The sequence below is a fragment of the Rana temporaria genome, chromosome 13 (assembly GCF_905171775.1).
Source record: "Rana temporaria chromosome 13, aRanTem1.1, whole genome shotgun sequence".
In the NCBI taxonomy this organism is placed as follows: domain Eukaryota; kingdom Metazoa; phylum Chordata; class Amphibia; order Anura; family Ranidae; genus Rana; species Rana temporaria.
In genome coordinates, this window is record NC_053501.1 from 46,345,398 (window position 1) to 46,359,680 (window position 14,283).

At 41.5% G+C, this 14,283-nt stretch overlaps 1 protein-coding gene across 1 annotated transcript in view; it reads right to left on the reverse strand.

Moving 5' to 3' along the window:
* Nucleotides 1–14,283, reverse strand: part of LOC120920691 (spectrin beta chain, erythrocytic-like) — a 131,911-nt gene that overhangs the window by 43,536 nt on the left and 74,092 nt on the right. The window contains exons 13-17 of the mRNA XM_040332903.1: nucleotides 12,726–12,876; nucleotides 7,633–8,503; nucleotides 4,236–4,373; nucleotides 3,096–3,852; nucleotides 2,351–2,553 (exon numbers count right to left, since the gene is read on the reverse strand). Coding sequence (XP_040188837.1) covers nucleotides 2,351–2,553; nucleotides 3,096–3,852; nucleotides 4,236–4,373; nucleotides 7,633–8,503; nucleotides 12,726–12,876 — 2,120 coding nt within the window. The remainder of the gene's footprint in view (nucleotides 1–2,350; nucleotides 2,554–3,095; nucleotides 3,853–4,235; nucleotides 4,374–7,632; nucleotides 8,504–12,725; nucleotides 12,877–14,283) is intronic.

Sequence of the window (14,283 nt, forward strand, 5' to 3'; positions counted from 1 at the left end):
ATCTATGCGTAACTGATTCTCTGAATCAGGCGCATAGATACAACGGCCCGCACTCAGAGATACGACGGCGTATCAAGAGATACGCCGTCGTATCTTGTTTCTGAATCCGGGCCTGTCACTTTAGGTGGAGTGAGTTGGGGAAAAAAAAATCTCTAATCTCTTCAAGTCTATCAACAGAAGGAGACTCGGATGTATTGAAGAATGAGAACACACAGGCTCAGAAGAAATTCAGATCTTCTTGGATTTTGATGATGAAAGGAGGACAAGGAAAATATCTCCACATTTTTTAAATGGGACTTAACTGAATCTAAACACCAAAAACTAAAAATTAAATATTTAATTTGTAATATTAAAAGCAAAGGCACACATCCATCCATGTCTCCATGCTTTATCTTGTTAAGAAATCCCTTTGAAAAACACCCCTCTAGTATATCTAGCTGTGGTCATCTTGACTAAGGGCAGATGATTCATGTAGCATTTACTTCCTGGAATTTCTTCGGCCTTAGCTCAGGCATGCAGGCAGAAAAATGTGCTCAACTGAGAATGCCCCTCCTCTCTTCCTCTAGATCAGTGGTTCTCAACCTTCTAGTGCCGTGACCCCTTGATAAAATTTCCCAAGTTGTGGGGACCCCTAACAGTAAAATTATTTTCATAGCATGAGTTGAAAGCACCCAAGGCAAGACAAATATTTTGCGCCCCTAACCTGCGGACATTTAGCCCTCCCTGAGTGCCTTCCACTCGTACATTTTAGGATGTACCACCCTTCTTCTTTGTTCTCCTTTCTTTCCCTTTTATCTCTCTCTATTCTAATTCCTTGTTTATTTCCCCCATCTTTCCCTCTAACTGTCTTTCTTGCTCTCTATTTTTTTCCTTTCTCTCCCTTTTTCTTTGTTCCTCCCCCCTTATCATCTCCCTTCCTGGGAAAACAGTGTGGGCTTCAGGAACAGCCCAGGATCTGGTGACCCCTGGCTAATCATCATTTGACCCCTGAGGGGGTCCCGACCCCCAGGTTGAGAACCACTGCTCTAGATGAAAGGAGAAAAAAGCCCAGGAATACTCCTGTGATGTATGACAACATTTTGGCTAGGGCCAGAAACCAGGAAGCAACTGAAGAAGTGTAAAATAAATAAAAATAAAAAAAAGGTTAAAACAAGTGATCAGGTAAATGGAGTTTATCAAACATTTATTCCGGATTATCAAAACATGCATTTCTGATTTGGTATATATATATATATATATATATATATATATATATATATATATATATATATATATATATATATATATATATATATATATTGGTTGTATGTTCTGTTAGATTCATATTGTGTAACAATTGTCTTGATTGTGTTCAAAGGCTATATTTACACCTTAATTTGCAAAGAATTCTAACTCGGCTTTTAAAGACATGGTCAGCCAACGAGCCTTGGAATTGACAACAAAGTACTGTATTTTGCATTTCAATCAAGATTTGACTTCAAAGACACTTTAGCTAGCTAGATCACACCCTTTTAGTAAAACATATACAGTGTATTGTTCTCCCTAGCTACGTAGAGCAATTATTTTTGAATGTATCGCCATTTACTGTATAAGTTTGCTCCCCTGCCTATGGCTAAAACTATAGGCTTGAATATTAAATACATCTTTTTGAATGTGGTTCAGCAGTCAACGTGTTATTGGGAACCTTTGAGTTCTGAGTTTCCCTATCACAAGTAAATATAATATACCACCCTATCTGTTTACTAATGCTAGCAGCATAAAGAATCAAAATAGTTCATGTTAATTGAAAGAGTTCCTCTTTAATATATTCTGGCTGGCATGGTTGATGTTAGTGGTTTCCATATTTATCAGCCTTTCCCCATGCAAAACTTTTATTGAAATCTATCTTTGTTGTCAATCCCAGATACTAAGGCTGGCCGTACACTGTTTGATTTTTGTCGTGTAGCTTGCAGGATGAACAAAAACATATTTAACTGATCCCTCCATCCACACTATACAGTGCTGATGGACAAATTCCCCCGCTGCGCTATTTTGTTCTAACAGCCACCACAAGCAGTTTGGCTAGCAGGTTCTCACCCAGTTTCCTTGATTTTTCAATCAAAGGATCTCTTAAAGGGAGGAGGCCTACAGAACCACTCAAGAAGTGCATTTGGGCTGCTTCATTAGGAACCGGCTGAAATTTGCGCATTGCATGGAAGGCTGGTGAGACAGCCAACAAATGTAAAAAGCAGTAAGACAAAGATCCCCTGTAAATTGCAAGCTTTGGGAGGCAGGGAATCATCCCAGTTCAAGTTAGGTCCAAATCATCCAATTAGCTGAAACCTTCTGCAAAATATTCTACAGTACTTACTTTTCATGGATTGAAGCTGCTTTGTCCAAAGCCTTATCTGCAAAAAGGTTTTTGTCACTGTTTAATTTTTTTGCATTTTCTATAGTTCCAGCAATCTTCTCTTCATTATTTTCCATAGTAGTTAAGAAATCCTCATGTTTCTTCAGTCTGTTTTGTGATGCTTGTAATGTACTGGGTAATTCGGTGTGAGTAAGAGTATATTCCTACGAAATGAAGAAAATCATTAGACTCTACACAGTAAAACTGAAGTGTAAATTACACAGTAAAACATATAAACATATAAATAAAAAGTGGAAATACACATGTGAACTGTCTTATATGTCAAGGCATGTGCAGTTCTGTTTTGTTGCACCATGAATTTATTTATTATTTAAATAAATTTCATTTGTTTAAAAAGACCAATGAACATCAAGTTTAGCCTCTCTCAAGTCCTACCGTTTTAGTTCCAGATGTTCTCTGGAATCTCTGGTACCTCCACTGCAGGTCTTATTTCTTATCATCAGCAACTAAAGAAAATGTAGAAAAAAGTGCAGCGCCAAGGAAACGGGGTCTACCTGAATAGGGGGTCCCTAAGTAGTTCCTTGACAAGCCTAACAAGGAACTCGACGAGGAAAACGATGTGTTTCGCCCGACGAGTAACTCGGTCGTGTGTACGAGGCCTAAGACTAAAATAAAATAGTTTTGTCTTGTGTTCTACTTTAACCCTTTGTTACACAGTTAGTTTAAGAATATTTTTAAAATGTACCTGATTTCTCAAAATGGCGTCAGACTGTTTGGAATCTTTCAAGAACCACTGAAATGCTAGACACTGTGAAAGAAAATGTTCTCTGTTGCTCCACATCTTAAGGAGGGCATCCCATCCCACTTCTATATCTTTAACCCTGTCTGCAAGTTGTTGATATTGAGGGTCATCTTGTCCACTGGTTACATTCTTGCCTGTGTCAACAACTTCACGGAAATCAGGTTCATGGCGCTCTATATCGTCTTTAAGAGCAAGGTGATTATTATACAGTTCTTCTGCTTCTGTTAAGGAGCTCGGTGTGTCTTCTGAAGCTGTGGCCTGCTGGGCTCTGTAAAGCCATGTCTCAAAGTCAAACAAATCAACCAAAAACTTTTGGAGCTTACTGCTCTCCCCCAGGGAGTCCTCTTGATTTTGTAGTGCCTTGTGCAGCTCTTGCCAGGTATTATTGATCTCAATTAATCCGTCAAAAACATCTTGGGACCGATCTGGATTTTCGTCAGCCAGCTTTTTTGCCTCTTCTTGTAGAGTAACAAGTTTTGTCTCGATAGCACCGAGATCTCTCTCAATGCCATAGAGCTTCCTCTGAATTGACATGACTGAGGCCAGGTCATCTCCAAGGTTCTGAATGGAATCCACAACTCTGATCTTTTCCAGTATCCAGTTCTTGGTCTCTTCACACTCCACAAAATAATTGTGAAGACCAAGGGCAGAATCAACTGCTTTCCTTTTATTAGCAACCATTTCCTTGAAATCAGCCCACCTGCATAAACAAAAGACAAGGAGTGTTTCAATTGCTAAAATGTTATCGTGTAAATGTGCCCTACTGGCTTGAGGCTTGTTTTGGAAGCCAAATGCAGCTTGCTGTTAATTGCATTCAGCTGACATTTGTGATCGGTTTGAAGCTGCTTCTAAGATCACTTCCAGCTCATTGACAGGTGCATTCAACCTGCAGCTGACTTCCTTCTGACCTGTAAATTACCTCCATCTAAGTATTCTTCAATCTGCTTTTGCATTACCTATTGATTTGTATGCAGAAAGAAGCAGGTATGACACTAACAGTAGCTTGTCGACTCAAAGTCAGCTGGTTACAAGATGGTGTTTCAATAATATTACACAAAGGACAGAAAATAGTTTCCATATTACCTGCCATTCATGTGATCCTGTCCTTGTTTCACTTGCATTCTATTGGGATGTCCACTTTCAAAGAGAGAATCAGAATCACTATTGACATTTTCAATTTGCGATCCCAAAGCATTCATTTCTTGACCCAGAGTATTAAACCTAGAAAAAGTAGATTAGATATCATAAACATTTAAAAATATATATGTTGTGTTTCCCTGGTGTCCAACCTGCGAACGTGGGTCTGCATGCAGCTCTTTGGCACTTATTATGCAGCCATTGGGGCCCCTGCAGACAGTGGTCAGTTACAAGCCAATAAGGCCCCATTCACATAGGGCGGATTCGTTTGACGGACTCCGTTGCTCAGTGGGGATCGCTTTGTTGATCCCTGCTGAGCAGGCGGATGACAGGTCCGTCTCCACTCACTGTGCAGGGACGGACCTGTCAGAGTCCCGCTCTCCTCTATGGGGAGAGTGGATAAAAACAGACCGCCTGTCCGTTTTCATCCTATCCCATCTGATCCGATCCACCAGATGGATGTTAAATAGGATCACCATCCGTCTGGATTTGGCATGCAGGATCAGATTGGAAATCCGCCGCTCCATATGGATGAATGGATGGTCCGATCAGGTCCACCTGAAAAACAGACAGGCGGACCTGATTGGACAGCCCAGGTGAAAGGGGCCTTTTTAGGAAAAATATTCTTTAGGCCCCTTTCACATTAGCGGACCGTTCGTCCGTTTATTACAAGTCCGTTTACGGACTTGTACTGCACCCCTATGGGATCGCCACCGTTAGCGGATGGAGCATCCGCTAACGTCGGCAACCATCCGCGTCCGTCAGGATCCGGTTTTTCGGACCGTCCGGCGGAGCGGATCGGAAGAAGACGGACAGACGGTCCGTCTTCATCCGATTCCCCATAGGGGAGAGCGGAGGAAACACAGGGCGGTCTCTGCACAGTGTGTGGGGACCGCCCTGTCCGCCGACAGCTCAGCGGGGATTACGGATGATCCCCGCTGAGCCGACGGACACACATGGAGCGGACACAAAAACGGTCCGCTCCGTGTGAAAGAGGCCTAAGAGTGGCTTCCTATAGGTAATGGTTTAGAGTATTTCTTTGACAATACTGTATTTTTTCCTATGATGCCTATCAATTTTGCATTTTTATTTGTTTTCTTCTGATCTTTTATAATGGATTTGCTGAGAGAAATATCAAATGTGGCATAAGTAATTTAAAGATGGCTGTAGGGAGCACAAATGAGGAGGTATTGATATGTAAAGGGAGTATTAAACAGTCAGCAGTCTCATATAATAAGTCTCCAGTCTTTTTCTCCTAAAACATGTTGCTCTTCTTCAACATGCCCTAAAGCGTGTTTGCAGTCTCTGACCATCTCCTGTTGCATATCTGCAATCACTGACAGCTTTCTGTGGCATTGCTTTCACTGAATGATGTGTGTGATCATTTGGTGATGTAAGGGGCCATACTTGAGCACCCCTATATCAAGTAAATTGGCAAACGCTGTTCTAGATGTATTCTTAAAACAAAATCAGTTATCAATGACAAACTGCCATTTTTAAATGTTCACATTTTTCATTTAAATAAGAGACGGGATAAATATCCTTAGTAATTAAATTAATAATATCATATGATGAGACTTTTTTTTATAAAAAAGGAGCATACAAATAGGTTTTCACTTCATGTATTACTGAATTTGGTGTTTTGTATTCATTTCACAGCAGCAAAAAACATAAGGTAATTTAGGGCTAATTGCTTACTGTGACTTGATCACTCCACCTGTGATGATATGATCAGATATACAATAATGGAAATAACAGTTGTGATTATTTAAAGATTTGGCTATGCTGGACATGTCTGCAAAATTTTACGTTGCCCCATATTTTATTTTACAGCATTTTCTTATTTTTATGTTCCCTAAAGCAGCCTTTTTCACCCTTGAGGTTTCTTCAGGGGTGCCTTGAAAAAATACCTAAAGATTTATCAAAAATTGTATACAAGCAAGCAGGTGTAATAAGCTTGCCTTTTAGTTACACAAAGCCACAGGTATTTATGCACCATTATGACCTTCTAGCCACCATCATCCTAACAACCGATAACATCATCAGTTGATAAGGAGGATGTTAGTCGCCTGCATGGCATCATTGTTTTACCCTCCTCTGCCCCTCTCCATCAGGCACTGGGGTCACATTAGCTGAGTGATTTAGAGAAATTGAGGGAGAAGAGAAACGTTGGAATACTAGTCAATACCAGTGTGCAAAAGTGTATTTGCTTTGGAAGAATAATTCACCTCTAATGCTTGTGTGGATTTTGCTGCATTATGTAAAACTATTAAAATACCTTTTTACATTTTAGAATGAGGTGCCTTGACATTGTGCAGAATTTTAAAGGGTGCATTGACTGCAAAACAAGTTGAGAAACACTGCTATAGAGTAAGAAAGCATTGAAATGGTCATTCCACCAAAACTATTATTTTTGATACATGTTCAAGTGTTAAAACATTTTCTGGCATTACCTTATTCTTCACTATAGTTTCCAAGCTGAATATCTATTGTAGCCCTTATAAGATCCAATCTCTTAGGCCCCGTACAGACGAGCGGACAGTCCGATGAAAACGGTCCGCCGGACCGTTTTCATCGGACATGTCCGCTCGGAGATTTCTGTCTGATGGTTGTACACACCATCAAACAGAAATCCGCGCGGACAGGATACGCGGTGACGTGGCCGCGCCGTCGCGGCAACGTGCGCGTCCCTGGAAGGTCAATGCTTCCACGCATGCGTCGAATCAATTCGACGCATGCGAGGGCTTTCGGCCGAGCGGACATGTCCGGTGAGTCATACAGAGGACCGAACATGTCCGACGGACAGGCTTCCAGCGGACATGTTTCTTAGCATGCTAAGAAACATTTGTCCGCTGGAAACATGTCTGCTCGGCCCGGGAATCCGGTCCGGTCGCCCGTACAGATGACCGAACATGTCTGCTGAAACTGGTCCACAGACCAGTTTCAGCAGACATGTTCGGTCGTGTGTACGAGGCCTTAGCTGAATTTTTAACTGATTTCATATTTTGGAAAACACAGCAAGAGTGGGAACATCCAAAAGTGGGTACAGACAGCGGATGGGAACAGAGTGAAAAATATAGCAGGGAATTCTTGCCAATGGACTCTGGTGGTACCTATTGTGACCTGCCATGATCTTTAAAAATAGGCCCTGCTCTGCTTAATTTTTTATTTGTTTTAAATTATGGAACATGTAATAGAAAGAGTAGGTACTTCAACAATTAATCCAACAGAAAATATACTTATTTTTAAAGGTGTATGATACTGTAGTGTGCAGCTAAAAAAAAATATGAAGCATGTGGCACACTAAAAGTGGTCTAGGTGTTTTTCGGTTTAGAGGGGTTACCTGTGCTGGACTACTCCCATGTCTTCAAGGGATTCTGGAATCTCCATATGTCGAAGCCACTTTTCTTTCTCATTCATCCACATTTCACAGGAATCTATTTCCCCAAGAAGTGTGTAATATGCCAGAGTATCTTGAAGTTTTTGGGAGCGTAAGTCTGCCAGAGATGCCAGATCAGAGTAAAGTGCTTTCAATTTTTGAAGTCGGCTGTCTATCTCAGGGGAAGATTTGTATTCTTCTGGAAAGTTTTGAGCAAGCTGACTAAGGTTTTCTAAGACATTTCTATTCAGCATGATGTCATCTAAAAGGTCTTTATGTTTTTTCACCAGCACGTTAGTGGAATATTCATCATGACCAATGTCTTCTGTTTGCATTAGACGATATGTGTCCTGCAATCTGGCAACTAAATCATCAGCATCAACCTGAAACTGGAAAAAGTTTTCAGTATCACGTAAAACTTTCCAGCGGAATGCAGCCAACTCTTTCAGCTGTGCCCATTCATCTTTGATATTCTCAATTCGTTCTTGAATCTTAGGTGCCCCGTAATGTTTGCTGGCAATCAAAGTTTCTCCATCTTTAATGACTTCCTGTAAGATAGACTCCAAACCTTTAAGTTCATCTTCAAAAGCCTTATGCTTTCTTTGAAGGATAGAAATGGTGGTAAGATCTTTTCCAAAGTCCATAGAAGTATAAATGTGTTCTTTCTCCTTGATCCATCTTTCAATCTCATCCATGTCTCCAAAGAACTTCCACATACATCTACATTGTAGTAGGCGAGCCTTCCGTTGATCTGCCAATGCAACAAGGTCTTGATAACAAAGTTCAAGGTGTTGAACTCTGTCTTTAATCAACTGTGGATCACAAGGCTTGTACCCTATAAGGTAAAGATTCAAAAGTAAAATAACTTTTTTAAATAACTTTAACACATTTATGTAACCAAATAAAAAAGGAACACTCTATATCATAGATTTAACAGAGAATTAAAGCCAAACTGTCATAAAAGTTAAATTACCTACACAACCTGAACCTTCAAGGAGGAAGTGGATACTTACCTCCCCTGCTGCACACACCACCAAATAAAGAACAAAAATGAAAACAGCACACTAAAATTGAGCAATAGGTATTAGCCAATGATGTAGGAAAATCTTGTCCAAGAAGAGGACAACATTTTCGACTTCATTGACTACTAACTCTTGCTCAATTTCAGTGCGCTGTTTTCATTTTTGTTCTTGGTTTGTATTACTTTGCTTCCACTCCTAGGAGATTTATACAGCTGCATCTAATACTCATTGGTCCACCTGGCTCCTTAGCGCTTAGTCCTACTCTGATTTTTACACACCACCAAATACAGTTCAAAATTCAGATAAATAACCAAAAGACAACACTTCTAAGTGTGTCAATGTCTTGGTCCCCCACAGATCTTAGTGATTCTACCTTCTGTTGACTTCCATGTCACTACAAGAATCTGTGTAAAGTCTTCCCTCTAGACTCATGCATGCGCTTTTGGAAGTCCATATGAATGAATAGGAGACCTATGCTATGCAGAGCAGATTTTTGACAATAGGGTGTATATCCAGGCATTCTATGTCACTGGATTGGGGACAGGTAAGTATAAACTAGGAGAGGAACTGGGTCAGGACTGGGTCTAAGTTTGGGTACCCTGATAAATACAGTATGTAACTGCACCAAAGGTTACCCAACGTAATTATATACATAAACATTTTTTTTTCAAAGACTGCATGTTGCCATAGATAAGAGGAACAGATATGGGGGTCCAAACCACCCCACCCAAAGCACCCATCCACAGAGCAGGCTGGCAGCCATTTTAAGGGATGGGAACTACACAGTCCATGCATCCTCACAGCAACTTACTCTTTTCCCCCCAGGCCATGGATGGGCAGCTTGTCCAGGAGAGAGAAAGGAGAAGGAATCTGGTTGGCTGTATGGATGGTCAGACTTTTGGTATCACTTACTGGACACATAGCATGAACTGTATGATTCCCGGGAGCCTTAGAAAGGAGAGAAAGCTACATAGGAATGCAGGACAGTGTGCTGTACAGAAAGAGTACTTCTCTATAGTAAGAGAAGCAGAGAGAGCCAAGAGGTGATCTTTGCTGTGTGGGGAGAAAAGAATCCCAGAGAGCTTGGATAGGGGTGAGCACTGCAGGGTGAAAGAAGAAGGGTGGGCTGTATATGAAAAGCTCCTGACCTCTGCACTCTGTATGCTGGGCTGTGTATGACATACTCCTAAACACTGCATTCTGTATGCAGGCTGTATATGACATACAGTATATCACAAAAGTAATTACACCCCTCACACTTTTGTAAATATTTTATTCTATCTTTTCATGTCACAACACTGAAGAAAGGACACTTTGCTACAATGTAAAGTAGTGAGTGTACAGTCTGTATAACAATGTAAATTTGCTGTCCAATCAGCCTACCAGCATGTCTTTAGAGGAAACTAGAGGAAACCCACGCAGGCACAGAAAGAACATGCAGACTCCAGCCAGATGGTGTCATGGTTGGGATTTGAACCAGCGACCCTTTTTGCTGCTAGGTGAAAGTTCTAACCACTACACCACGGTTCTGCCTAATATAATAAAATATTTACAAATATGTGAGGGTTGTACTCACTTTTGTTAGCTACTGCATGTCTCACCACTCCACTTTGTACACAGCAGTTTATGACATATTCCTGACCACTACACTCTGTACACTGGGCTGTATATGACATACTCGCAACCACTAAACTCTGTACATTGGACTGTATATGTCATGCTACTGAGAACTGCACTCTAAGGGGCAGATCCACAGAGCGAGTACGCCGGTGTATCTACTGATTCCGCCGGCGTACTTTCAAATTACCCGCGTCGTATCTTTGGTTTGAATCCTCAAACCAAAATTCGACAGCATCTGGGTTAGATCCGACAGGCGTATGGCTTTGTACGCCTTCGGATCTTAGATGCAATACTTTGGCGTCCGCTGGGTGGAGTTCTCATCGCTTTCCGCGTTGAGTATGCAAATTTTCTATTTCCGACGATCCACGAACGTACGCGCGGCCGTCGCATTCTCTTACGTCGTCTCTAGTCGGCTTTTTGTGGCGTATAGTTAAAGCTGCTGTTTTGTGGCGTATAGTTAGACTTGCCATGTTAAGTATGGCCGTCGTTCCCGCGTTTATTTTGATTTTTTCTTTTTTTTTGTGTAAGTCGTCCGTAAATCGGGATGGACGTAATTCACGTCTATGTTAAAAAATATGACGTCCTTGCAACGTCATTTAGCGCAATGCACGGTGGGAAATTTAGGGACGGCGCATGCGCAGTTCATTCGGCGCGGGGACGCGCTTCATTTAAATGAAACACGCCCCCTAATCGCCGATTTGAATTCCGCGCCGTTACGCCGCTTGAGATACACTACGCCGCCATAACTTACGGCGCAAATTCTTGATGGATTCGATTTAAAGCCAGGTAAGGTACGGCGGCGTAGCGTATCTTGGATACGATGCGCCGGGGCAGATCTTTGTGGATCTGCTCCTAAGTGTTTTATATACTCCTGACTACTGCACTCTTTATATTGTACAATATTTACTGGTTGTTCAGTAGCCACAGTATTAATGAAGTTCTTCTTGGAGGTAGACTGTGCAGAAAAAAATAATATGTAATGGAAGAATTTTTACAAATGATTGTGCTGAGGTTTGTACATGTCTGTTAAACTCTCAATTGTGTCACAGTAACTAAAGCATATTTTGTGGGTAAAAGGACCATGCCATAACAAGTACATAGCAAGTAGGCTCAAGTATTAAGAACCTTTAACTGCAATTTTGCCACACCCATAATTCACTGCAATGCGTTGTGCACCTTGCCTACTTATATTTTTCCTAAGGCTGAAACCCCTCCCCCCAGGAAAAAACATATCTACAGCCCTGCATGCTACTGTAAGGAGAATGAGTCAACCTTCTCTGTTATCTGCTATCCGGCAGATGAAAAGATGCCCCCTATTTCCCTTTTGCCTTCTTTGCAGCAGAATCTCTGTTACTAGGGAATGGGCTGGCCTGTTCCGTGGATATCACCTCCTTCCTCCTTCATTGGCTGGCAGTGTTGCACTGCCTCTATAGTGTCATGGGTTGCTAGGCAGCACTGCTGCGCTGCTTTGGCCTCCTCCACTACCCTGATTGGCTGTGGCATTCTATTTGAGCATTGCAAGCATATAGTTGTGGGCTTGTGATAGCATTCTGCTCCCTACCTTTTGTATATTGTGTGTTCCTACCTCTCAACTTGTCTTGGATTCCTTTGTTGCCAACTTCTGCCTTGAACTTGGAATAATCTTTCAGAATGCCACCAGCCCAAAGATTGGATTATTTACTGGATTATGCTAGCCCACTACCTGTCTTGACCTCAGACTGTTTTCTGGATTATGCTTGACTGCTACCTGTTCTAATTTCAAAACTGTTCACTGGATAAAGCTTGACATCTGCCTGCCCTTACCTTAAAACTGTTCTCTGGATTACGCAACCAGCTTCAGCCTTTTTAGACCACTACTAGACTCTGGACTGTAGCATGGACACTCCTCCACAGTGACCACGACCCTCCCCTGACCAGCCTATATTACAGGTACTCTTTCCTGTTCTCTTCGTTCAGTCCCAATGCCATCTAGTCAGGAATTAAGCATTATGGTTTTCAATTACAATATGGACATATTTGCATTAACAGGATCCCAGGCAATGTAGCCTCTCCCCCACAGGAAAGAGAGTATGAAAATGTATTCTCCATTAACAGCAACCAAACTGGTTGTTCTTAAAAGATCACAGACCATTAGACCAATGTGTGGCCCAACAAATTAGATACTCTTTATATACCAAAAACAAAAAGGAAAAAAGGTAAATCTGGTTGGTTTTTATGAATTTGTTATTCTTTGTTTAGTAGTTTGATGAATGAGGCACAGATTTTTACTCCTGACATGCCCATGTCATGAACCTGAAATTGTTGCACATGGGATGTCTTAATGGATCAATGCAGTGTCTCATTTGACGTGAATTACACTACCAGAACTATATGTATCTCAGTAATAAATTAAAAAGTCAAGTATTATTAACTTACCTTCTTCGGTGATGAACTTCTGCATAGCTGTGTTATAAGAATTCACTTTGTTATTTTGTGTAGCAATGTCAGCTTCAGTTAAGGCATGTTTTTGGAGCAAATATTCAACTTCATTGAGGTGTTTCCCAAAGTCTGATGATAAAAGGCCATTCTAGGAGCATCAAAGAAGTGAAGCAAATAAAGTTAGGGTTTCATGTTTGCCAACAAACCTCATAGAAACAGCTTTTTGAAAAGCAAAGTGGATTCAACCTAACTTACCTGGGATATGAACCAATAATTTGATAAAAAGGTTAGTGACTTAGTAAACTAAGTCTATTTATCCATGTTTTTACAAAAGATTCAAACAACTTTACCCAAGATTTACACAATTTTCTAATTGCATTTAATTAGAAAAATGTGTGAATCCTGAAAGTTGGGTTAATCATGCATGAAAACATTTAATTTAATTCCCCATGAAAAGTTGCAATGCATTTTCTGACATGTGACAACGCCTAGGGTCTCTACTTCCTATAGCCTTATAGCTTTATATCTGGATATACTGTAAGAGGTCATCTAAGGCCATCTTTATTGACAGTTATGTCACTATTGTGCTGCTAACTGTTCCTCAGGAAGCTGTATCCGAAGACATGCAGTATAAGAAACCTATTGCTCCTGCATTATTTACCTCTTCAGGGCTGGTTTGACACAAGGAATCAAAGCTCTAAACCTCCACCAAGATGGCTGCTACCACACCAAGACACAGCATGGAAAAAAAGTCTGGCATTCCAGTGCCCCACCACCTTGTTTCTCTAATGCCGCGTACACACGATCGGTCATGCCAATCGTGTCAGAACGCGGTGACGTAAAACACAACGACGTGCTGAAAAAAACGAAGTTCAATGCTTCCAAGCATGCGTCAACTTGATTCTGAGCATGCGTGGATTTTTAACCGATGGTTGTGCCTACTAACGATCGTTTTTTTTCTATCGGTTAGGTATCCATCGGTTAAATTTAAAACAAGATTGCTTTTTCTTAACCTATGGATAAATAACCGATGTGTACGCGGCATAACTCTTCCACACAGGCGAACTCCGTTGCTACGGAATCAGCCAGCTCCCGCTGGCTCAGCGAGAGATCTTTCCGCTGATCTCCACTGAGCCGGCGGATGACAAGTCCCTCTTTGCTCACTGAGCGGGGAGGGGATTGTGCAGCACCGCTGTCTCCTATGGGGAGATCTGATGAAAACAGATCATCCGCCATGGACGGATGGGGACATATCGCTATCCATCCGATTTTGGCGGATCGGGTCGGATGTCAGCAGACATGTCTCCGATGACATCCGACGCTCCATAGGACTGCATGGAGTGGCTGTTCAGGTCCGCCGTCAAAACTGACTGGCTCACCTGAACAGTCCGATCGTATGAAAGGGGCCTAACGTTTCTCTGAGGAGATGTAGTATGTTGGTTCTGGACAAAGAACAACTGCAGGGAACCAACAAACATTATCGGTTATTAGTCCTTTGTCCTCTACTTTTTTGGTCATGGTTTCCAGAGTCTAGGTCTACTTTAATAATACATTA